The sequence below is a fragment of the Phocoena phocoena genome, chromosome 3, assembly GCF_963924675.1.
Source record: "Phocoena phocoena chromosome 3, mPhoPho1.1, whole genome shotgun sequence".
Classification (NCBI taxonomy): Eukaryota; Metazoa; Chordata; class Mammalia; order Artiodactyla; family Phocoenidae; genus Phocoena; species Phocoena phocoena.
In genome coordinates this window covers 83,304,815-83,332,443 of record NC_089221.1, presented here as the reverse complement: position 1 = coordinate 83,332,443, position 27,629 = coordinate 83,304,815, and the positions used below count along the sequence as shown (strand labels likewise).

The 27,629-nt window shown below is 34.1% G+C and overlaps 1 protein-coding gene across 1 annotated transcript in view; it reads left to right on the top strand.

Annotated features, from left to right (window-relative positions):
* The window catches only part of SLCO4C1 (solute carrier organic anion transporter family member 4C1), a 62,254-nt gene that overhangs the window by 32,015 nt on the left and 2,610 nt on the right, over positions 1-27,629 (top strand). Inside the window, exons 3-11 of the mRNA XM_065874787.1 lie at positions 3,738-3,920; positions 9,709-9,805; positions 11,600-11,721; positions 12,886-12,998; positions 15,029-15,173; positions 15,592-15,787; positions 21,224-21,377; positions 25,040-25,230; positions 26,498-26,562. Of these exons, the coding sequence (XP_065730859.1) occupies positions 3,738-3,920; positions 9,709-9,805; positions 11,600-11,721; positions 12,886-12,998; positions 15,029-15,173; positions 15,592-15,787; positions 21,224-21,377; positions 25,040-25,230; positions 26,498-26,562 (1,266 nt within the window). The remainder of the gene's footprint in view (positions 1-3,737; positions 3,921-9,708; positions 9,806-11,599; positions 11,722-12,885; positions 12,999-15,028; positions 15,174-15,591; positions 15,788-21,223; positions 21,378-25,039; positions 25,231-26,497; positions 26,563-27,629) is intronic.

Below are 27,629 nucleotides of genomic sequence, written 5' to 3'. Positions count from 1 at the left end.
TTATAAATATAAATAAATTTTCTGCCAAAATATCCATCAACCTCTTATAACATGAATATATACAGTATTATAGAGTATATTTTAAATACAAAATTAAAAAAAAATATTTTTATGCATAGAATTTGCATCTGAAAATTTGATGACAGTGAACCAGTTAAAGAATATTCAGGATTGGTGCTTTAGGGGCCTTATGTCTCATCAGTCAGGAAATAATAAATTTTGATCTGATATCAAGGAAATGAAAATAGAATTAGCTGAGGCCATTATTAAAATGAAAATTCCTGGATACTACACCATATTCAAAGGGAAAGTGTTGGAAATATATTTTTAACAAATCTCTTAGTTCATTAATATTATATGATGAGTTTAGGAAATATGGATTTACTTTAATACCCAGGCTTTGAATGTGATTTTTTTTTTTTTTTTTTTTTTTGCGGTACACGGGCCTCTCACTGTTGTGGCCTCTCCTGTTGTGGAGCACAGGCTCTGGACGTGCAGGCTCAGCAGCCATGGCTCACAGGCCTAGCCACTCCGTGGCATGTGGGATCTTCACGGACCAGGGCACAAACCCGTGTCCCCTGCATCAGCAGGTGGACTCTCAACCACTGCGCCACCAGGGAAGCCACTGAATGTGATTTTTAAAAAAGATTTTAATCAAATCCTAAAGATAACTATTTCTCAGGTATCTAAATTGGAAAGGAAGAGGTAAAATTATCATTATATGCAGATGACATGATATGATATATAGAAAACCCTAAAGACTCCACACAAAAACTGCTAGAACTGGTAAAAGAATTCAGCAAGGTAGCAGGATACAAGTTTAACATACAGAACTCTGTTGCATTTCTTTACACTAACAATAAAATATCAGAAAGGAAAGTAAAAAGACAATCCCTTTTAAAATTGCATTAAAAAAATATAATACTTAGGAATAAACCTAACCAAGGAGGTGAAAGACTTATATGCTGAGAACTATGAAACATTGATAAAGAAAACTGAAGATAATTTAAAGAAATGGAAAGATATCCCATGCTTTTGGACTGGAAGAATTAATATTGTTAAAGTGGCCATATTACACAAAGCAGTCTATAGATTTAATGCAATCCATATCAAATTACCCATGACATTTTTCACAGAACTAGAACAAATAATACTAAAATTTATACAGAACCATGAAAGACCCAGAATTGTCAAAGCAATTCTGAGGAAAAAGAACAAAGCTGGAGGCATAACTCTCGCAGACTTCAGACAATACTACAAAGCTACAGTAATTAAAACAGTGTTGTATTGGCACAAAAACAGACATGGATCAGTGGAACAGAAAGGAGACCCCAGGAAAAAACCCACACACCTAAAGTCAATCTTCGACAAAGGAGGCAAGGATATACAATGGGAAAAAGACAGTCTCTTCGGCAAGTGGTGTTGGGAAAGCTGGACAGCCACATATAAATAAATGAAGTTAGAACACTCCCTCACACCATACACAAAAATAAACTCAGAATGGCTTAAAGACTTAAATACGAGACATGACACCATAAAACTCCTAGAAGAGAACATAGACAAAACATTCCCTAACATAAATTGTAGCAATGTTTTCTTAGGTCAGTCTCCCAAGGCAACAAAAATAAAAGCAGAAATAAACAAATGGGACCTAATCAAACGTATAAGATTTTGCACAGCAAAGGAAACCGTAAACAAGACAAAAAGACAACCTACAGACTGGGAGGAAATATTTGCAAATGATGTGACCAACAAGGGCTTAATTTCCAAAATATATGAACAGCTCATACAACTCAATAACAAAAAAAACACCCCAATCAGAAAATGGGCAGAAACCTAAATACACATTTCTCCAAAGAAGACACACACATGGCCAATAGGTTTATGAAAAGATGCTCAATATCCCTAATTATTAGAGAAATGCAAATCAAAACTACAATGAGGTATCACCTCACACTGGTTAAAATGGCCATCATTAAAAAATCTACAAATATCAAGTGCTGGAGAGGGTGTGGTGAAAAGGGAACCCTCTTACACTGTTGGTGGGAATGTAAATTGGTGCAGCCACTGTGGAAACAGTATGAAGTTTCCTTAAAAAACTAAAAACAGAGTTACCACATGATCTAGCGGTCCCATTCATAGGCATATATTCAGAGAAAACTCTAATTTGAAAAGATACATGTACCCCAATGTTAATAGCAGCACCATTTACAATAGCCAAGACGTGGAAGCAACATAAATGTACATTGATGGATGAATGGATAAAGAAGACTCAATACATAAAATGGAATACTACTCAGCCATAAAAAATAATGAAATAATGCCATTTGCAGTAACATGGATGGACCTAGAGATTACCATAGTAAGTGCAGTAAGCCAGAGAGAGAAAGATGAGTACCGTATGATATCATTTATATGTGGAATCTAAAATACAATACAAATGAACTTACTTATAAAACAGAAACAGACTCACAGACATAGAAAACAAACTTAGGGTTACCTCCCTTAGGGAAAGCGGGTGGGGGAGGGATAAATTAAGAGTTTGGGATTAGCAGATACAATCTATATAAAAATAGATAAACAAAAAGGTCCTACTGTATAGCACAGGGAGCTAAATACATTCAATATCCTGTAATAAACCATAATGGAAAAGAATATGAAAAAGAATATATATATATATATATATATATATGTGTGTGTGTATAACTGAGTCACTTTGTTAAACACCAGAAACTAACACAACATTGTAAATCTACTTCAATAAAAGGAAAAAAAGAAAAAAATAGATAACAATTTTTCCTTTTAAAATATTCAAAAAAACATCCTATGGACCCAAAGATTGCTTCAAAATATAAATGTAATTGTTTGACCTGTAAAAATGAAGTAGACATAACTTCTAAATATTACTGCTTTGTAGTGAATATTTTTAAAAATTAATTAATTTTTGTCTGCGTTGGGCTTTCTCTAGTTGCAGCGAGCGTTGGCTATTCTTGGTTGCGGTGCACAGGCTTCTCATTGCAGTGGCTTCTCTTGTTGCAGATCATGGGCTCTAGGCTCACGGGCTTCAGTAGTTATGGCACGTGGGCTCAGTAATTGTGGCTCACGGGCTCTAGAGTGCAGGCTCAGTAGTTGTGGCGCACGGGCTTTGTTGCTCAGCGGCATGTGGGATCTTCCCAGATCAGGGCTCGAACCTGTGTCCCCTGAATTGGCAGGCAGATTCTTAACTACTGTGCCACCATGGGAGTCTCATGTAGTGAATATTGAGAATTACTGTTTTGGCCAAAATATCCTATAGTCTACGTACACTTTTCAAATGTGTTTAAGATGCTGATTGATAAAATCAATATGGTGGTAACAAAAAAAAATCTTTTTAAAGAAAAAATCAATACGGTGGTCATATTGTATTTATGACTTGTAAAAAAATCAAGTGTAGTGGTTTTTTTCCCTTCAATTTGAAAACTGTCCTTCCCTGGCACCACTTAATTCACTTGTGTTTACACAATTTGTTAATTTTGGTTCTTAAGTAATGTTTCTCAGTTTTGTTCTGTATTTTCTAAATTTTGATGTAATGTTTCATAAATTTTTTTAATAATGTATGTATTTTTAAATGTTTTAAGTATAATCAAAGTGAAGTGATTGGAAGAAATAGGAAGGTTATGTTAGGCAAGTATAATTTGTAAGATATTTAAATTATTAACTAAAATTTTGATAAATTCACAATTTTTTTTCCCCTAAAGATACATGCTTAACAGCAAAGAATAAAACCACCTGTACTGCTTCAAGTTCTTCACTTTTCTACTACTTGTATGTCTTTATTTTGGGACAACTATTGCTGGGAACAGGAGGAACTCCTCTTTATACCCTAGGAACAGCCTTTATTGATGATTCTGTGCCCACCCACAAATCTTCTCTCTATATAGGTAAGTTTGCTCTGTAATGTTAATGTCTCGGTGTCATTTTATCTTATTGCTTGTTTAATTTATAAGTAAAGCATAACATACACTTATTAAGAAGTTATGATTTCATAGTTATTTACATTTGGTAAATGCAATATTACTTTTTTTGTTTAATTATATGCTGATGTATCATGTCCTTTATTTGAATGCGGTTATGATTTTTATTGACATCCTGCTCTGTTTCCTGTGGGGGGCATGCCAGCCTTCCTGGAAGTGCCATCCAAGCAGTAGGCTGTCTAGATTGCTGGAATGTACCCCAGGCTAATTTACACAGGTGTGGGGATAGAGCTCTGCTGTTCTACTGACTTACTTCATCCTACGTGGACTTGACTAGAGTCAACAAAAGAAACCACACAATGGTACTCAGAAACTCCTGTGGAGTTCTCTATTTCAGATTAATGCTGTTTATGTATGACTCAATTTTCTTCCTTTGTGAACTAATACTTAGCAGTACAAGTTTCTCTTAAATTCCATCCCTGAAGTTCCTGGAAGGTAGAGTTAACTAGACCATGCATGGCCCTACATCCAAATTAATGTGTAATTTATTTGCACATGAATTTTCACTTTATCAGTCTATTATTCTAATGTAGGGGACTTAGTCCATTTGGACTACTATAACAGAATACCATAGACTATTTGGCTTCCAAGCAAGAGAAATTTATTTGTCACAATCCTGGAGGCTGAGAAATACAAGATCAGAGTGCCCATAGATTTAGTATATGGTAAGGGCCCATTTCTTGGTTCATAGCTGACTTTTAGCCATGGCAAAAGGGACAAGGGAGCTCTCTGGGGCCTTCTTTTAAGGGCACACTAGTCCCTTTTTGAGGGCTCCACTCTTATGACCTAATCACTTCCCAAAGGCCCCACCTCCAAATACAATTGCATTGGGAATTAGGTTTCAACATACGAATTTTGGGGTGACACAAACTCTTAGTCTATAACAAAGACCTATTGCTGTAGTCACTGGAAGCCAAGTGTGTTCAGTGCAGCCCTGATAGAGGGTACTAATCTCTTAGGCTCATCTTTAATATGGAAACCACTACACTTCTACCTGTTTTCTCTACTTGCTTTGCTTTGGTCTCTCCACAAGATCTGATGCTCTCATTACACGTTCTGGCTGATCTGTACAACTTCTCCATTTACTAATTTAACAGTGCTTTTATTTCAATTAGCTACTAGTTATGCTTTTCACTCTTCCAGTTCACAGATTTTCTTTCTGAGGTCCTCTTCTAATCAGTACTTCTCATAAAACAACTTCAATCTTTATATTTTAGTAACACACAAAATATGAAGTTATTCAAAAATTATTTAAGCATGGGAAGGTGGGGTGAAGGCCCACGAGACCATCCCAGATTTGAAATTCTCTATGACGTGACAGTTCTCAGGGCTATGCTTTATCACAGCAGACAGATACAAAGCAAAATCAGCAGAGGGAAAAGGTACATGAGGTGAAGTAGAGACAACCAGCTGCAAGCTTACATGAGTCCACTCCCTCCTCATGGAGCCCCCTACGGATTGAAATTAATTCCCCCAGCCAGGAGTTGTGACATGTATGAAATGTTTTCTACCAGCTAAGTTCATTAGAGATTCAACGCCCAAGGATTTTATTGGTAGTTGATCATGTAGGAACCCTCTGCCTTGCACATAGAAAATTTCTAGACTCTCAGAAGGAATACAAGTGTTCAACAAAACCACATTGTTTATACGAACAGTTTGAGCACAATGAGCCACCTTTATTAGTTAGGGAACTGTGGCATCCTTCTGGACATTTAAGATCCCAGGTGCCAGACAAAAGCCAAACTTGCAAGCAGGTCTTTCTAAAGATAGCAGCCACAAGGCCTGCTACCTTATCTTTTTCTTCTACTGTAGGAATTCATTGAATGGTATTTTTTGAGAGTAAAGGAAAAAAACAAAAAGTAACAAAACTGGGAAACTCATTTTAGTTTTTTTCAATTTCAGTTAACTGATACTTTTCATTGGGTAATTACGTTTTGTTGATTGAAATCCTTTTGTATGCTTTTTATATTTGTATACATTTCCCCATTTCCAAAATCTTCCTCCCTTCTTTATTTCTTTTAAAATAGTATATATTACTGGTAGCATGCCTTCCTCTATGTGAAACAATTTTATGTAACAAGGCAAAAATGGGCAAAATGAAAACAGTCAAAATTTGCTACCTATTAGAATGAAGGAAAAGAGTGGTTACACAGCATCTCTAGCCTCACAACCTTTTCCTCTTTAAATGCTTTTTTGGGGTTTACAATTTTTGTCCTTTAATTGAACTTTTAAATTCATTTAATGTTATTTTGTGTTTAAATCTTTCATCTTAATATGTGCTTCCTATCTGCTCTACACTCTTATTTCTTGCCCTTTTTTCTTTATAATTTAATATTTATTATTTCATTTCTCCCCTCCATTAACTTCCTAGGTATATGCTCTTTTACTATTCATCTGCTAATTACCTTATATGCAAACTTGATTTTATGAAATTCTAATGTTAATTGATACTTTTACCACATTCCTAATCATCACATAGGTCTTAAAACTCTTTAAATTTATTCCTTTCCCAACATTTATTCAATTATTTCTGTGTACTGTAATCCCTTCTATATTTAAATTCCTGAAATAAGTATTATTGTTTTATTTAAAAATATTGATCCACTTTTATAAACATGTTTACCTTTTTTTATTGCTCTTCTTTCCTTTGCTACTCTGAGTTTCAGTCTGGGATCATTTTCCTTTAACATGAAGAGCAGTGTTGAGTTCATTTATTGGAACAGTCTGCTTGTGATGAATTCTCTTAGTTTTTCATCTAGTTTTTACTGGGAATAGATAATTAGTTGGCCATTAATTTTCTTTCAGTACTTTAAAAGTGCTATTCTACTGTATTCACTTCCACTGTTTCTTATGTATGTTTACCATTTTTAAGATTCTTTTCTGGTATTTGATTTTCATTTGTTTTATTTACTATGAGTGTATAGGTGAAAGATTACATTTATTTCATCTGTTTTGAACTTATATGACTTCATGAATATATTGCTTGATACTTTTCATTGGTTTTGGAATATTTCCTATGATTATTAATATAACTTCTGCCCTATTGTCTCCTCTCCTGGGACTCCAGTTACTCCAATTACATGTATGGTAGGCCTTTGTGGGTTTTGTTTTTTTTTAATGTATTCTTTCTCCTTTACTGTCTTTTCTGTATTTTCTATCCTGTATTTTTTCTGTGCTTGTTGATAAATATTTACTGATTTAATAATATATTTTCCAGTTTAGTAATACTCAGTTCAGTTCTAAGTAATCTGCTGTGGATCCATTTCATTTTTATTGTGACAAATGCATTTTATAGTTCTAGAATTTTTTTTCAGAATCACTCTGTGTGTCTTTTAATAACTTCCCCACCTCTGTCATACATGGGAACACTACAGTCTGGGATGCCCTTTATCTAATTTCAGGGACTGAGTAAGTGCTAGAGTGCACTTACTCTGTGAGCCAGTCTACTTCTAACTCATCCTTGCTTTTAGAGTGTAGCCTCGTAGGTGCCAACTTAAAATGTAGGACAGGGTAAGTTTATAAGCTCTACTCCCTAAACTGCAACTTTTGTTTCCCTACTTCCTAGAGACTAGCAAAAGACAGTTTACCCTCCCAGTGCCTCTTATAGAATTAGCCAACATACCCAGGAAAAAAAATCAGTCCCAATTTTTGTTAAATCTCTCTCTTCTTAAGAATCTTAACACAGTGGTCCTTCACTATTTTTATCTGCCTTATATTTAAAAATAATTTTTACAGTTTTTAAAAGTTTTTCTTAGTGGGCAATTTGGTTGGAAATGCTAGTCTACCATAGTCCATCCACCATTACCAGAATTTTTAATTTTGGGGTCATAGCAAATTCACCTTTCATCAATTGAAAACTTTAAATTCTTTGCTTTCTTGATATATTTCTTTTATGAACATATTTGTGAACATATGCAAAGCATTCTTTATTGTTAACCAAGGAGTAATTGCTGAGGACTGAGAAAGCAGGTGATATAGATAGTGCTATTCAGTGTGAATTACATAGATCCATGCCAACATGAAGAAAGTCAAAAAATGAAAATAAACTTTTAGAAACTTTTATAGCAATTTTTAAAATAGATCTATATTTATTTATTTAGGCTGTGCTGGGTCTTCGTTGCTGCTCGTGGGCTTTCTCTAGTTGCGGCAAGTGGGGGCCACTCCTCATTGTGGTGCACAGGCTTCTCATTGTGGTGGCCTCCCTTGTTGCAGAGCATGGGCTCTAGGCGCACGGGCTTCAGTAGTTGTGGCCCGCAGGCTCTAGAGTGCAAGCTCAGAAGTTGTGGCGCACAGGCCCAGTTGTTCCACAGCATGTGGGATCTTCCCGGCCCAGGGCCTGAACACGTGTCCCCTGCACTGGCAGGCAGATTCTTAACCACTGTGCCACCAGGGAAGCCCTATAGCAATTTTATACTTCCACAAAACTTATAAGGTATTCTTACAAATGTATCAGTCTAAACCCTTTTGGAAATAATTTATAAAAGGATCTATCACCAAAGATAATTTGGGAATCATTGATTTCCAGATTTCCAGCATTTTTAATCATGTACTTTTAGCTATAAAATTTTTTGAACATGAGTCATATATATATATATATATATATATATACTTATTTATAAATTATATACTTAAAATTTTTTACCAATACATTTTTTACATTCAGAAATACAGTTATGGGCTTCCCTGGTGGCGCAGTGGTTGAGAGTCTGCCTGCCAATGCAGGGGACACGGGTGCGTGCCCCGGTCCGGGAGGATCCCACATGCCGCGGAGCGGCTGGGCCTGTGAGCCATGGCTGCTGAGCCTGCGCGTCTGGAGCCTGTGCTCCGCAACAGGAGAGACCACAACAGTGAGAGGCCCGTGTACCACAAAAAAAAAAAAAAATATATATATATATATATATATATATAGTTATAATATAAATTAGGGTAGTTGATAGATAAATAAAAGTTCTTATAGTTTTCAGATCATCTTGAATGACCTCTACTTTGGAGCCTTGATCTAGTACATAAGTCATTTTTACCATTGATGTATGCTTCACTTTGTGTATGGTATATTCCTTTTCTATTGTGTATGAGAACGAGAATCTCAGTAATTAATAAAAAAACTCAGAAGGTGGTAGTATATGAAGATACTGATGTATGCATAATTTTTTAACAAAAAGTAAAAAGTTATATATGGCAAAGTTTTAAATATCAGAGAAATAAGGTCAGTTTAATTCTGTTGCAAGTTAAAATGGGAGATTCACTAAGAGAAGGAGTTTAATGGTTTACTTTTAAGAAACAGACTAATGAACCAGATCCAGGTTTTAAATCAGCTGCCATAGAATGCTTTTGGAATGTGTATAGAATATAAAAGCCTTCTCATTTCACTTTGTTTTCTTCCGTAAGAATTGTAGCCAGTAATTACTATCACTGTTCACAAAGGGTAATAGTAGATGAACTACCCCTGCTGTGAGTTAACATGATATAACTTTCATAAATTTATAATTATTGGATTTGTTGCCATCACTATTGTAGTCTAAAAAATTTGACATTGAATTATGTATTTTAAGCTCCTTGACAAATATGTGTAATTTTCATATAATTCTAATCATTTTGTTTTTCTATAGTAAAATATTTCTCTTTCTTCACTTGTCAGACATTCAAAGCAAAGTTCCACAGATGACCATTTTCATTGTCTTTGTTCTTTTTCTAGGAATTGGCTATTCCATGTCAATTTTAGGCCCTGCTATTGGCTATGTGTTGGGAGGACAGTTGCTAACCATGTACATTGATGCTGATTTGGGACAAAGGCAAGGCAATATCTATTTTTCTTTTATTTAGATTTATATTATTTGAATCATGTTAGTACCATAGACGGAATATTTTTATAATATTTCTTCAGAATATCATGAGGGATTTTTCAGGAAACAAAACGGAATACACACAATTTTTATGTACTATTTTGGCTGCATTGCTTCACGAATTAATGCCACACCATCTCTTGGTATAGAGTATTTCTTTACAAATAAGGATGCTTAATAGTTAGATGGTGAAAATTTTCAAAATACATAACCAGTACCCTGTGCATTGTTCAAAAATAATAGTTTAATTAAAATTAGTTGTGCTTTCAGTAGATTTAACTGTAGGTAGATAGCCTGAAGAGTCTCGAGAGTTTATGATTCTCAGACTAAGTGCTATAGTAGCTCTGATAATATAGAGATCACAATTGTTCAGCTTTAACAACTGTAACACTGGAGGATAATAATAATAGGTAATGTTTGTTTATCCCATACTGTGTTCTAGACAACATAGGTTTTGTGTGTAATGTAATTTTACACGCCATTTTATTTAATCCTCTGAATAATCTTATAAGGTAGTTGATACACAGAACTTGTTAAGTGGCCAAGGCATGAAATGAAGTAGATCTTTTTGACTCCAAAATCCCCTTCTTACCCACTGAGTTACCATCTCCTTTTCCTGAATAGAGAAGTTAGTGGCCTTTGCTGAGGCCATATTTTCTCATTTTACTGTAACTTCACAGTCCTTTGCATGACTGTGAGCAATGAATAAGAAAATGTGGTCACAGTATGTGATTTGTTAGTCCCAGGTTAATCTTTTAGAGACTAGGTTAATCTGTTTTTTTTTTTTTTTTTTTTTTGGTACGTGGGCCTCTCACTGTTGTGGCCTCTCCCGTTGCAGAGCACAGGCTCCGGGCGCCCAGGCCCAGCGGCCATGGCTCAGGGGCCCAGCTGCTTCTGTGGCATGTGGGATCTTCCTGGACCGGGGCACGAACCCGTGTCCCCTGCATCGGCAGGCAGACTCTCAACCGCTGCGCCACCAGGGAAGCCCTAGGTTAATCTTTTAGAGACTATAGGTTAATAAAAAATTTCAGAAGGTGGTACAATACAAAGATACTGATGTTTGTAGCCCTAGGTTAATCTTTTCCAGACTGTATAAAAAGGTGTACAGAGGAAGCCCTTGAGCAGAAAGCTGGGTTTTAATTTCAGTGGAGTGAAATGAGTTGTAGAAATGATGTGTTTTGAGGAAGAGCCTGTTGATATAAAAATATGACAACCATTATAACAAACTGTTAATATATTATCACTTTAAGAAGAATTTTACATTCAAATGAATGCCACAATTGGGGCATAGTGTATGGGCGTTTAACAAAAATCAGTGATTCGCTGTGAGATGTATTTAGTATTCTATATATATACTATATATTATAATATTCAGAGAAGAAAAATGTAGCCAAAGTCAAAGAGTGTTCAGAAATTCCATGCATGCTTTCAAATAGTCAACATACATATATTTACTATTAAATATTTAAAACTTCTGTTGTATTTGCCATGTGGAATACTTTATAAATCATTATTCTTAGAGCTCTCACTTATGCCTGCTATCCATTGTGATTCTTCAAAATTTTGGATAGAAAATTAGAAATTTTGGATAATTTTGGATAATATAATTATACTAGAAATTTTGGATAATATAATTATATTTCTCTATATATGCATTTGAATGATAAATTATATAATTATCGTGACTGAGTTTTAATTAACAAGATAGAGTTGACTTTTACCTCCTGTTTTTCTGTCATATAGCATTGATATCACTGAGGATGATCCACGATGGCTGGGGGCATGGTGGATTGGATTTCTCATGTCTTGGCTCTTTGCCTGGTCTTTGATAATACCTTTTTCTTGCTTTCCAAAACACTTACCAGGTAAAAATATTTTCTTTAAAACCAGGGAGTTTTATTCCAATTCTAGGCCAAGTGTGGCTTTCTACATTATTACTGAGAACCCTAGAAAATTCACTATTTTTTTTAATAGAATCTCAGTTGTCTGCCTATGCAAACTTTTGAATATCTGTCTTTATTTTAGGAAATATTGGGTAACAATCTTAATATTCATGGTTTTTCTTTATTTTCATTTAATACCCAATAAAACTGTACATATTCACCTCTTTATTAAATTTATATCTTATGTGTTATCTGGAATCTTGCTTTATGTTTATGTGAGATATAATATCTTTTAAGCTATTAGTTTGTATTCAGTTAGTAACTTCAAGAGCCAATCGACTTTAAATTATTGATGTTAATTATTTGTTAATGATAGTACAAGTACTTTTTTTTCAATTGTCACCGAAGTCATGCTTTTGTATACTTTTGTTTTTTTTTTTTGCGGTATGTGGGCCTCTCACTGTTGTGGCCTCTCCCGTTGTGGAGCACAGGCTCCAGACGTGCAGGCTCAGTGGCCATGGCTGACGGGCCCAGCCGCTCTGCAGCATGTGGGATCTTCCCGGACTGGGGCATGAACCCGTGTCCTCTGCATCGGCAGGCAGACTCTTAACCACTGCGCCACCAGGGAAGCCCTTGTATACTTATTTTCACCAAATTTCAATACTAAAAATCTGTCCTAAAAGAAAAGATTAATAGAAAAGAATATCTATTCCTTTGTCTGTGAGATTTTCTTTATAATCATGTGGTTCATATATGTATCTATAGAAGTATTTTTCTCCAGGCTGAAGGCATTTAGTTGTTTCTGTTATATGTAACAGAATAGATGTAACAGGATAGATGATTAACTTCTGGAAATGGGCAGAAGAAAAGTAGGCAGAGTAGAAGTAGATGGACTCATTGATTTCTTTCTACCTTGGGCCATCCAACTTATGAGTCTATGTATTGACTGTTTTCTCAGATTTATTCACGGTACTATTATTAAAAATTAGACATGATAATAGGTAGTAAATATTATTTCATCTAAAAACATGTTAGAATTAGAGTAGAAGAGAAAAGCTTTAAACATTCTTTGTTTAATGCATAAAGGATGAGAAAGAATCATTAGAAAGCAAGAAGATAGAGCGGGTAAATTTACTATATTTTTAGGTACAGCAGAAATTCAAGATGGAAAAACTTCCCAGATTCATCAGAGTAATTCTTTACAACATACAGATGGGAATTTTGGACAAAGTTTTAAAGATTTTCCAGCTGCTCTAAAGGTAAAATAACACTGTACACACACACACACACACACACACACACAACTATACACACATACATATGTAGATATATGTATATATTACAGATATATGTAAACAGTATATCCATACACACAAATATTATCATAATGCACTCTTGCTGGCTTATTTACTATAGTTCTAGCTCTTATAAAAACCTCTTTAGATTTAATTGTATTGTGCTTTGAGTAAATGAAAACTATTCCAGAGTAGATCGGTTGGAAGAACATGAGTTATCTTATTGGCAATATCAATATTCAGTGGTTCCGCGTTAGCATGTAGTCCATTATCCCATGCCATTTCCCTTGTGTAATGGATGGATCAATTGTCATTGAATTGTAAATGTTTTTGAGAATGCCAAACCAATATTTTTCCCTTGTGAAAGAAGTGGCGGTTAGTGGTTACTTGTTTTGAATTTGAGGTTAAAGAAACAAAAGTGTTATGGTCTGTTTTATTGAACTCGGCAGAGAAGTATTCTTTCTATTTAGCATCATAAAAGTTTTGTACTTTAAGGGAATTTATAATTTTACCTTTTCAAGATTTGAACTTATTTACTTTTCATTATTTTTTTCCCTCCTCAAATGAAAGCCTTAACATGTTTTTACTCCATTCATCCTACTTTTTAACTCTCCTTCCTCCTCTTCCATACAGGCACATTCTTGCTGAGATTGTTTATAATTTTTAATTCTAATTACTGTTATTTTCTTTTATAGTAGTTCTGTTCTATTTCATATATTACTATTTATTTTATAAATTCTTATATGTATCAAGAGTCATTACTCACCAATGCTTTTTTTATCCTTATGTTCTCATGCTTTGAGATCTTGATTCTGATTCAGATCTCTATAGATACAGCATTTTATTGCTGGTTTTTCTCAGATAGGATGCCATCTAAGTATCCTTGAATGTCAGAATGATATTTCTGACTGGATGGATACTTTCAGATCATACTCCTTTAATTCTAGTAGTCTGTAGATGTTGTTTGGCTCTTTTCTAGTTAAATATGTTGCAGTTGAGAAGTTTCAAGTTAATGTGATTCTTAGTTATTTCTATCTGCAAATTTGTAAATTTTTTCATTTCTCTTTGATTTCAGGAAATTCATTAGTTTATTCCTAAATATGTATCATTTTTCATTAATCCTTGCTTGGAGTCCATTATCTTTTTCAATCTGAAAACTTAAATATTTTCTACTCATTATTTTTAAAAATTATTGCATTTCTTCATTCAGGTACTTTTTTTCCTTTTGTCACTATTGTTATTCTTATGTTCGATCATCTGGCTCTGACTTCTAAATCTCTTATCTTGCCATTTTGTGACTCCTTTGTGTGTGTGTGTTGCTCAGTTTTATTAAATTTTTTTGCATTGAATATTCTAGAACTATACTTTGTAGTTTTTCACTTTATGGTTAAATATTGTGAAATAACTGAATCTCTACACTCCCCTCTGGTAGATTAATAAGGTTCTGAGAACTCCAGCAATATAGACCCTTATTGAAAATTGCTTAACTCTATACCTAAGGTTCTTAACTACTGAGAGCAATACTTGTGGAGCAATAGCAAAAGTTTGATACTTAGAGACCACTCTCATCTTTGCTCACAGTCAATTCTTCATTTACTGGACATAGGGATTCAAAACACAATTTTAAAAAATCGAATATGGGGTAGATTTATTGTATGGAGATATATAGTAAGACTAGGGAAGAGAACTTTCCAAGCCAGCTTCTACCTCCTTTCCCTGGTCCCTTGCATATGATCAAGGCACATTCACCCTACTGATTAATCATCTGTCAATTTTCTAGGTGCTCCATGTATAAATTTTCTCAACATTGTATGTATAAAACTATTAGTGATCAGTATTTATACTTTTGTGCTAAAGAAAATGCTGAAATTTTACAAATAATTATATTGTGTGTATTTAAAATGTGCTATTTCATCATGGTACCTACCATTCTAATGCTGCATTTTGCAGTATAATCATAGTTATTCATTTGGTGAACTGTATTTTTTCTTTAGAATTTGATGAGGAATACTGTCTTTATGTGTTTAGTTCTATCAACTTGCTCAGAAGCCTTAGTTACTACTGGATTTGCTACATTTTTACCTAAATTTATAGAAAATCAGTTTGGATTGTCTTCCAGCTCTGCAGCTACCCTTGCAGGTAAAACATTTTCTTTGTTCTAGCTTAATCTAATAATCTTACTTTACCACATTAGATATTTATTAAAATAGCATAAAATTTTGGATAGCCCACTCCTTGAAGTTTAAACTTTACACTGATTTTTATAAATGTTTCCAATTTTCTGACATTAGACAATCTATTGTATGAATTTGAGAGATACAAATGCTATATACAGAGGTAAAGCGAATATATATTAATCTTAATATTCAAAACATTAATTTTATTAATCTCTTACTTAATATAGCCGTTAACTCATTTACTCATGTTGTTTCTAAATCACATGAGTGCTTTCATATGTTAAAACAATAGTACTACTTGTTTTTGATGTTTTCCAATTGTTGGTATAAATTACTGAGTATACGTGTATGTTTTCTCACTGTGTCTTCTTTCTCATTAGGGACTGTTTTAATTCCCGGAGCTGCTCTTGGTCAGATTTTAGGTGGTATCCTTGTTTCGAAATTCAAAATGACGTGTAAAAACATAATGAAGTTCGCTTTGCTCATGTCTATAACTGCACTTACGCTGACTTTTGTATTTGTTTATGCCAACTGTGAAAATGAGCCATTTGCAGGTGTATCTGAATCATATAATGGGTAAATATATTTCACTGCTTTTTGATATTAATATCAGAGTAATAAACTATGTGTGTATTTCCAAGTATTTGCTTTCTTAAATAAAATGATAAGAAATTGGCTTTTTAAAAAAAATTGGAAGGTTGCTTTTCCTATGTAAGAATATGTAGTTTTTACTACATATATCATATTAACAGTTGGATATTTTTTCAGAAAGAATTTAAGAAACAACTATTCTGTACTGAGTACTATTCTCGGGGATACAAAGATTAATATTACAGAATTTTTGTCCGTAATGGATTTCAACATCCTAGGGAGAATTTCATATTATATGTTCCTATTGATTTAAATTTTAAAACTCCCTATGGTGAAATTCTCCTATTAGATGGATTGAAAATAGGCTAGTAGAGAAATTAAAATGAAGTTAAACTAGGTGATACTAATCACTGTTGTGTTTACTTTAGAAGTTCATGTTTATTATAGAGAAATAAATAACTTCTTGTTGTTATGACCTGTAAACATATTTCTACCTATAACTGGTTTGACCATTTTATCTTTCCTTGCCTTGTTTGTTTTGCTTTGAAATCCTAAGCCACAACAGAGGATCAGGCTGTAGGACATTGCCCAGCAGTGTGTTTTATGGCCCACGGTGCTGCTTTAATTGTTTGAATATATGTGTTTGAGACTGTTGAAGGGGATGGTGCTCCAGGTCAAGGACTCTCTAATTTTGTATTAATATGGTATTCAGATAACCTAAATAAAGGGAAAAGTTTGTTTTGAAAAGTTTGCCAGTAACAATTATCATGGTTTGTAGCTACTGTTCATGTCTGTCATTCTTTTATATTAATGAAAAATGTTCGAAAGCAATGTTTAATCCAGCTCCATTACATTTGTTCAACAATTCATCGACTGCTTCCTCTGGCAGACTTTTATGGCAAAATTCCTACTCTAAAGGAGTTTCCAGGGTAGCAGGATAGATTGGGAAACAAAACAGTGAATGAACAATGAATTAGGTGGTGAGAGATATAAAAGGCTATGGAATTAAAAAGAGCTTTTCAGTTTCTTTAATTAGATTTAGGAATGGCTTCATGGCATAATAGAGAAATAGGGCTAAATTATCCTCTAAGTATACAAAAAGCTTGAGAGAGAAAGATTTGGGAGAGAGGGAATGGCAAAGGAATATGTTAAGCCAAAGCATAAATGCTAGAAAGTGAAGGTACCAGTTTGAATGGCGCTTAGGTCATGTGTCTGGAAATAGTAGAAAGATACCTGGAAAGGTCGAAAGATAGATAGAGGTAAGTTGTACAGAAACTGACTGACACCTATAAACTTTACCCAAATGTACCCCAAGAAACCACTTTTTTTGTATGTTCCTTTTAGAAGTACAGAAACTTCTGGATAGTTTAATACTACTCTATCACCTTGATGCAGAGATGATGTGGATGTGAATCCATCTGATATTTTCTACCTTAAGCAAGAGTCACTACCAGATGAGTGGCCTTAGCCTAATCAGAAGGGAAAGCAAGTGAGGTGGTGTCAGTTTGAGGTGCATGTGGGGGCTGGTCATCGAGAGGTATCAAGGTCTGGGACATAGAGACAGAGCTTAATTACATACACATTCTCAGTGGTGAAAAAAACTGAAAGTGAGTATACACACATACACACACACATTCACACACACGGGATGTGTGTGCGTGTGTGTGTAGATTCTATTAATAAAGAGAGAAGGCTTGAAGTCACAGTGGAGGTGTGAAATTGTCAGATCTTTTTTTTTTTTTTTTTTTTTTTAGTGGTACGTGTGCCTCTCACTGTTGTGGCCTCTCCCGTTGCGGAGCACAGGCTCTGGACGCGCAGGTCCAGCGGCCATGGCTCACGGGCCCAGCCGCTCCGCAGCATGTGGGATCTCCCTGGACCGGGACACGAACCCGTGTGTCCTGCATCGGCAGGAGGACTCTCAACCACTGCGTCACCAGGGAAGCCCTGTCAGATCATTTTTCTCTGTGGTCCCAGATTCTTAATTTAGCTATGTGCCCTGCATATTAAAATGTCCACATCATGGACAGCTTAGTCATAATAACCTTATGCAAGAAACACGTGTATAAGAAAAAGTACAATGAAAGAACAGACTAAGAAGCTCAAGAGGGCTTCCCTGGTGGTGCAGTGGTTGAGAATCTGCCTGCTAATGCAGGGGCACATGGGTTCGAGCCCTGGTCTGGGAAGATCCCACATGCCACAGAGCAACTAGGCCCGTGAGCCACAACTACTGAGCCTGCGCATCTGGAGCCTGTGCTCCGCAACAAGAGAGGCCATGACAGTGAGAGGCCCGCGCACTGCGATGAAGAGTGGCCCCTGCTTGCCACAACTAGAGAAAGCCCTTGCACAGAAACGAAGACCCAACACAGCCAAAAATACATAAATTAATTAATTAAAGTACCCTTAATTTAAAAAAAAAAAAGAAACTCAAGAAATACCTCCTTAGTGAAGTGGGAGAAAGAGAGGTTGTGAAGATGCAGGGTTTGTAGTAAGTACACACAGTATTTTTTCCCTATCTGGCCTATAGCTAGAGTTTCATTGCTTATCTGAAACAGCGCCTTAAAGAGGCATGTCTATCAAGGAGTTGCAGTAGATTTAGGGAAATCTTTGCTTATTGTAGAAACATAATTATAGAATAATAGTTTGGATTCAAATAAGACATTAATGTTTAAATTCAGCTATTCGTGATAAACATGTTTCTCATATATACATATATGTATGCATAAACACACATTTATGTGTATTTTTAAAATTATTATATATATTTTGTATATAATCAAAATGATATATTTTAAATATTTTTAATATTCAATTTTTAAAAATTTAAGATATTTTATATATTAAAAAAATATGTATATATTAAGAAAATTTAATAAACTTCACAAACACTGGCTATTTTCCTGGTAATAGTTTCCCCTTTACTTTATGAAATAAACCTTTAGAAAATGTGTAGGCTAAGGTGATTAACCCTTGATAATAAAGAATATATTCTATAGTTCTTTGTTTCTACTGTAGTTTGCCTCAGACTGTCTTAAACTTTCATGTTCTTAGTAATCATTTATCAATAATATGGGGATTATATATTGGAAATTTTTAATTTAAAAATTATTGTGTTGAGGCTATTTCTAAAGTTGCAGGGATAGTTTTTCTGTCACCTTATTTCTACATCTATATTGTAAACTCGATGTGGGCAGAGACTATCCTGATTGCTTTCATGAATGGAATCATGCTTGATAAAGACATCTAGCAGCAGCCTGTGGAACAGATTTGAAGACAGAGAGACTCTAAGCAGAGAGATGAATTACTTAAAATTTACTCTTTGATCACCCTTTCCTTCAAACTCCCTACTGATTTGTTCCCCATTTGTTTTATATTCTTCTCTTTAATCTGTTTCCTTCATGAGCTGCTTGTTCTCCACTTACTCCTTAGGTATCATCATTTTGCAACATAGCAGTTATTATCTTCTGATACTTAGATAAATCGCTCATTTACTGTTTTTGATCCCCTTTGCAAGAAACTTGGCTTCATGGTTGCAGGGAATTTTATTCCTTCTTCCCTCCCTCTTCCCTTCCTCCCTTCCTTTCTTTCCCCCTCCCTGCCTTCCTTCCTCCCTCCCTCCCTTCCTTCCTCTATCTTTATCTCTATTTCTTTATTTATTTTAGATACGTTTCCACCACTTTGAGTCTAGCACATGATTGGAGCTCACTACGTATTCATGAAATAAATGAACTCCCAAGACCTCTCTGTACTCTTTTCGACTCTTTATATGGTTGATCTTATCACTCCCAGAGTTTCAGCTACATCTATATGCAAATGGATATTAAGATACCTGGCTCCAGGCCAGATTTCTTCACCAAATTTGAGACTGTTAATCTCAATATGTATAAAACCATACCCATCACCTCTTCCCCAGAACTAGTTCTTCTCCACCAAAATGCCAAGTTAGACACTAGGAGTCACTCTTGACTTTTCCATCCTGTTCCTATCTTCAGTCAACCAAACACCAAATCTTACTGATTCTACATCCAAAATATTTCTCAAATCTGTTTTTTTAAATCAAAATTCTATTTTAGTTCTCCTACACATTATCATAATTTATTGCCTAGGGTATTGTAACTGGTCCCCTTCCTCCAAATTCAAACTGTGTATAACTCCTAGGGTTATTTCTTTAAAATGTACTTTTCACATTGCCACTTTTCAGTCTAAAATACTTGATTACTTTTTCAAAATAAGTTAAAGCCCATTGTTTTTTAACAAGGCCCATGAGGCTTTCAACAATCTGGTCCATGACTCTTTTCCAACTACATTTCCTATCACTCTCTGCCTCAGACATCATTCATATTTCTCCATATAGAATGTTGTTTCTCACCTTTTGACTTTTATCAGCTTCTCTGAAGTACCCTTCGCCTTCCCCATTTACTCAGCTAACTCTTACTCATTCTTTAAGAGTCATCTCAGACAGATGCTCCTTCAGACCCTCTTATCTAAACTTTGGCTTGTTTTAAGTGTCATTCCTCAGTGCAGATATATAAAATACACTTTGTTGATATCTATAACCACAGTCTATAACCATATTAGTGTATAAATTTGTGTCCACTCTACTCCTAGACTGTGAAATCTTTGAGAATGGTGACTGTCTTATCAGCTTTGTAGTCCCAATACCTAGCATAGGGCCTAGCACTTGCTCAATATATATTGGTTTAATGAACAAATAAATAAGGGATTGGAGAAGTATTGTTGCCTAGGGTAACCCTTTATATTTTAAAAGATGTTCTTCCTATTAAGAGGCAGCATGGAACAACACTGAGCCTGGGAACCAGGAGTATTATATTTGGAAAAGAAAGAAAAGTAAATTAATTTCTCTGGGACTTAGTTTTCCCATTGATAAAGTGAGTATGCTGAAGATTACAATTGTATTCATCCTTCCAGGTTTAAAATTTCACTCACATCCCAGGGAAATTAGGCAGTGCCTGGGTACATTTTGGTTGTCACAACTAAGGGGATGCTACTGGCATCCAGTGGATAGAGGCCAGGGATGCTGCTAAATATCGTACAACCCACAGAACCAGCCCTCCCTCACCCCGCACCAAAAAAAAAAAAAAAAAAGAAAGAAAGAAAAAAAAAAGAATTATCTGGTACCAAATGAGAAACTGCTTTATTTGCTTACTCTGCCTATGTTTTTTAAATCATTGACAGACATTATATTATATAGCTATTGTTTCTACTGCCTGTCTCTTCCACAAGAAGTTAATTAAGCTGTATGTGAAAAGGCAGACATTCTGTTTGTTTTATTTGTTCAGTAATTAAATGAAGTGTTGAGTAAGTGAATAAATGATTGAATGGCAAGATATAACAATGCTTCTGAACTGTTCATTAAAAGTTATAACATAGATAATTTACCCATCTTTTATTTCTTGTTGACAGGACAGGAGAACTGGGAAACTTGATCGCTCCTTGTAATGCCAATTGTAACTGCCTGCGATCATATTATTATCCTATCTGTGGAGGAAATGGAATCCAATATTTTTCTCCCTGCTATGCAGGTTGTACAAATTCTGTTTCCAAAAGACATCCAAAGGTAACTTGGGTCTTTACCTTACTTTACCTTACTTCCTTTACCTTAATGAGGCAGTATGTTTATTTCTGATGCCCTTCCTTATCCCTCTAGTGGTGTTATGCTGTGCCTAGTCTTTCCTTCCTGGCCCACCTCCTCCATTCAGAAGCCAGGCATAAAGTTTCAGTCAAGTAAAATGAATAAGTTCGAGAGATCTGCTATACAACATTGTACCTGTGTCAACAATAATGCATCGTACACTTAAAATTTGTTGTGTTCTTACCTTAATTAAAAAAAAAAAAGGCCCCTGACCACTCCATATGAAAAAGATTCTTCTTCCTTTATACCTCACATTCCATTACTGTTGAAAAATCAATTTAGCAGCTCTTCACATACATCTTTATAACATCACTTCTGTTATAGAAGTGAAATATTATTTACCTTTTTACATTGTTTTATTTTTTCTCAACTATACTTTATGTTGCTGGAAGTCAGGGAACTTCTCTTATTCTTACTGAGTACAGTGTATATAATAAAAACACAGTAAATATTTGTTGCTTTTAATTGATACACCATGGACACATTAAAAATATATACAGATCACTAATCTGTTCTCAAATGCAAGTTTACTTTTAGCTGTGGATTAGAATGCATATCAGGACTTCCCTAGTGGTGCAGTGATTAAGAATCCGGCTGCCAATGCAGGGGACACGGGTTCTATCCGTGGTCCGGGAAGATCCCACATGCCGCGGAGCAACTAAGCCTGTGTGTCACAACTACTGAAGCCCATGTGCTCTAGAGCCCGCATGCCACAACTACTGAGCCCATGCACTGCAACTACTGAAGCCTGCGCACTCTAGGGCCCGTGCTCCACATATGAGGAGCCACCGCAATGAGAAGCACGTGCACTGCAATGAAGAGTAGCCCCCGCTTGCTGCAACTAGAGAAAGCCTGCGTGCAGCAACGAAGACCCAACACAGCCAAAAAATAAATAAAATTAAAAAAAAGAATGCATATCAGTTTACCTAAATATGATTTCTTTTTAATACAATTAAATGGTTTAAGAAAATCCAATAGAATTTTGTTGTACTGCATCTACACTCTAAAGATTTTATCTTCGTTAAATTTAATAGCCTGGGAAGAAATAATATTCACATTACTAGTAGTACATAATAGGTAATATTATGCATTAATAGATAATGTGATAACTTTAAAAAGACCTGAGGGAAATATGTAATATAAGAGACTACAATGAATAAGGTATGTAAGAATTATATGACAAAACAGCACAATCTTGGATATTTGAAATATGTATTAGTGAAATGGCATTCCTTTTCCTATATAAAGATAACTTTAAGATTGCAAGAAAAAATTTTTACATAAATAAATAGAAATCATTAATTGAAATAATCTGTAACAGTACTTCAGATTTCTTTTAGAACTAACACAGATGTCTGTATGTGTGTGTGTGGTTATACACATTTATATGTTCATATATATGCACATAAAATATATGTCTGTACATATGTATACATATCTTTAATGATTTTGTGTGTAATAAATACATCAAACATTTATCTCAACAGAGATGTAGGATTTCATCTTTCTGCTAGTGGTAAACCAGAATGTGAGAAACAGTATACATTTTTTTTCATATTACCTAGCTTATAGACTTAAAAATAGTTGTCTAAGAACATTGAAAAATATGCCAGAAAAAATGTGGTGAATCATAGCAGACTTAATAGACTTGGTTGACGTGCAGTTTTAATCCTTGGAGTAAAACTAACTAAATAACTACCATAAAGTTCCTGTGAAAATTTAATGAACGATTACCATACCTTCAAACCAGTGGACATCTGGGGTTGCTTTAGTTTCAAAACAGGTTGAGAAAATTAGGTGTTTGTGTCAGTTATAAGGAATCAGATTCCACAAGTGAGCATAATACATATCATAGGTGAAGGTAAACTATTCCTTTGAGAGGGAGATAAGCAGGTAGCATTTTCCTGTATATAAAATATCATCAATCAATAAGTGCTATTGACTAACTCTAATTAGAAGATTATGACAAGGAATTAAATTAATGGAAAGGTTTTACTCACATAGCAAAATGTATAGACACAAATACCATCCTGCACAAGGAAACCAAAATAAATGAATAAATAAGTAAATAAATAAAAAATCTAATACCCAGAGCACACTTGAAATGGTATTGGTTATTTTGACATGGTTAATTCGATATTTATATTTGTCACCAAATATTATCATCACCATTTTAAACAATAAATTGTCTTCTAGGGATTGTTTCAGAAAAGCAAGTTATTTTGACTTCCAAATTTTCTTTTTGACCTGGCTTTTTTATGTCCAACTAGTCCATGTAACAACTCATTTTTTCGCAGGATCTTTTTATGAAATATATCAGATAGGCAAAATGCATTGATAATAATGTAATAAATATCTATGCACATTTGTTCACAGAAATAGAATATATTTCCTACCAGTGATCTGAACTACAAAAACAGATGTTGACTAGCAGCTATCTATATTATAGGCAAATGTATACTTTTTTATGTAAGAGAGTTGTAAAGCTTCATTAAGATACAAAATACTGTTTTCAGTTTTCCTTCTTAAAAATTTTAAAGGCTACTTTATTTCATTACTTGACATATCGGATTGCTGAGTATGTAATATTTCATTTTAGGAATGTCACTTGCATATTTGATTTTCCTGAATCAGTACCAGTGGTCTCTGGCCTTTGGGACAGTAAAAGCACCACTTCACTTTGACTTCTCTAGCTCTGCTCTGACTTTATTGAGGCCTTAAACATATAAAAAGATTTGTAGTAAGGATGGGCTTGAGATGTAAAAAGCCTTTAAAAAATGATTATGCCTAACTTTTCAAATACCTGAACTCTTTTCTTACAAAAGTAATACTTGTGATTTTTAAACATGTTACTTTCCAACATTTCATATTATTAATTTATATGTATACATATAGGTGCATATATATGTGTATATATATATTAAATAGTTAATATGTTAATAAAAAATAGCCTTCAGGATAACATAATAACTTCTAGTTTTTGATTATCATAAATATGTCATCTTAAGAAGGATCCAGTTTGCTTTTGGTAAAACAATTCAAAAAGTTCAGAAAATTATAGTAAAAAGGTTTAGTTGAAAGTAGTTTTTTTTTTCCCCAAACTCTTGTAATGTATTAGTTAATTTACTGTGGCAATTGTTAAAATTAGAGTGTTAGTTCTTTCAAACTAGCATAGATAGTGAGATTGTCACTATGCATGCTTTTCTTTGTGTCCTAATAATGGAAAAGAAGAAAATTAGGAAAACTATTTGAACAATTGTGATCTATTGAAAGCAGCCTAGAATGTGTGAGATCATCTAATTGTTATATTCTTGTCAATTTGTTTTATAAGACATGAATCAATAACAGGTTACAAGTTAAAATAATGGACACAAAAGTCAAATACAGATTATTCTGCTTTGTAACTATGGCCCCTTGTTTTCACTTGCTTGATTTCTTAAGGGTTATTACTGTTTCTTATCACTATTTGATGTGTATGAATTAAGACTGTGTAAGTGTTTGCCATGTCTAAAACTCACATAATTTGCAATGATAAAATATGTTTTGAAGATAATCACTTTTAGTATGTTTATGTCTAATATTTCCAGGTATATTATAACTGTTCATGTATTGAAAGAAAAACAGAAGTAACACCTACTCCATCAAGTTTTAGTTTTGAAGCTCAAGCTGGGAAGTGTTCAAGTCAATGTAAAAACTTGCCTGTATTCCTTGGCATTTTCTTTGCTGCAATTGTTTTTACTTTCATGGCTGGTACTCCTATAACTGTGTCTATCCTAAGGTATGTGTTATATTGTGAAATTTGCCATCCCTAAGCCAACATGTTGAATGAAAAAAAATGGACTTAGGGATTTATTTGGGGTTTATATTGACTGTTGGTTCCAATACTAATTCAGCCCTTACAAGATCATTAGTTCTGTGGCATTGGGAATGCTACCTCATTGAACCCAAGATGTTTGAGGCTTTAACAAGATCATGGTTGTGAAAGTGTCTTAACATTGCCTACTTGGCATGTACTCGATGCTAGTTTCTCTGCTTCTTTCATGAGACTTCGGTTGTAAGCTGGAGTTACAATCATTTGCATTTGAGTGTGATGGAAATAGCAGTGCATTCCACATGTGTCAGAATCAGAATGATGTGCATTCTGTCTTATACAGTAGGTGCTGTGATATTAAACCTTCCTGTAAACAGTAAAATAGCTGGCTGTCCCCTGGCTCTTCAGTGTTTTGTGCTTTCATTGGCTCTTCTTCCTTCCACACCACTTTGTAAAAATATTTCCTATTTGCCCTTCCATAAGCTCATCAGCCTTTCGATATCTTTCCTAACAAACTAGCTTTTTCCGTCTTCAATTTTTGTTCCTTGATACTCACTGCTTTTTCACATACTTTTTGACAAACAGAAGCTTCAGAGATTTTGTCTAAAAACATTAAGTCTGTTAACATAACACCTATTACATCTATGTCACTTTCTACCTACATATATTTTTTTTAAAGACTACTTGATCTATCTCCCATCTAACTCTCTTGTGTGCCAACATCATGTCTCATTCACCTCTAAGAGTTATTACTTAAAGAATTATTGTTGAATCAAATTGAGCATCAGAAATTGTTTTACACTACCTCAAATTTGTAACTGTAACTCACAGGTATGATTTCTGTCTCAAAGTTAATAAGAGAACAAGAATTATTTGCTTGCAGCTTAAGCCATATGACTTGTAACTTATGGGATAGTCGAATAGAAGTCTTGTTAATGAATGTCCTTTCTTCTTTACATTTGCTAAAATTCATACATATTCAATACATTTGTTAAAACTCATTTGACTCCTTTTTGGTATTATTTGCAGTATTTTAGTTGAGATAACATTTTTCTTCTCTTATAATTCCAGAAAGGTTGAACTGTATGTAAGCTGTTATGAATAATTTGTTTATTTCATGTGTATAGTATTTGCTTTAATCTAGAAATGCTAAGCTGTTACAAAAATGAATTTGCTCAAAGAGTAAATATACTATACTACCATTTTTTGTCTTATATGCATTTAATATATCCAGGTGTGTTAATCAAAAGCAGCGGTCTCTAGCATTGGGAATACAGTGTGTGTTGCTTCGATTATTAGGTATGCCATTTTTCTTAATGCATTGGTAACTGTTGGTTATTTTTATTCATTACTGTTATTGATTTATTCACTTACAGTATGTGCCAAGAAAGCAATTAGTTTAACTGCAGTTCAACTGCAATTAGTTTCTGCAATTGTCATTGAACAGAGCTGTTTTTCACTATTTAAGATGTAGTATTATTTATATATCACATAGGAAAATAATGACTTTACTTTTCACCTACCTGATTGGTTAACTGTTGTTTCCAATTCTGTTGCAAATATAATCCTAAAGAGTATATTATATTTATTTAAAATATAACATATTATCATCAACACATTTCTAATAGAGCAAGTAAAAGATATAATTTTTTTTATTCATATAAAACCCATCACCAACATAAATTATGATAAAATCTTATTTATAACTATTGTAATTCCTTTTCCTCTCTTTATTTAACTCCATTTAGGACATAATTATGTTACATTAGCATTGAAAAATGATGAATTTATATGTTTCAATAAAAACTGTGCTGTGAATATTGTATCTAGTTAAGAATTGATGGAAGAAATAATTTATGCCAGAAAATTTTTAAGGTTCCAGATGTAGGAAGAATAATAAGGCAGAAACATGTCTTACATGTAATTATATGTGTGTATAATTTTACGTATAATATTATACCCATAATATTAAGATTATTTATAAAAATAAAAAGCAGGAAACATTAAGAGATCCCCTAGACCAACTTTTCAGTTTTTTAGATGAGTAAATTAAGGACCTGAGAGATTCAGGGATTTGCCCATAGTTGCACAATTAATGGTGAACTAGGCATGTTAGTGTGAATGTTTGTGTGCATGTACATATGTACATTCCCATGCACATTTATGTCACCGTATGTATGTATATATATATATAAATATGTATACTCACACACCCACATTAGTTTACATGCACATGCACACACACCCGCACACACACGTGTAATATATATGCTGTAGTTTAGGAGACTTATTCTGTGCATCAATAATTTATTTTTTTTTAAAGTATAATAGCTAATTTCAAAGACATTTATTAAATTAGAAAAGCA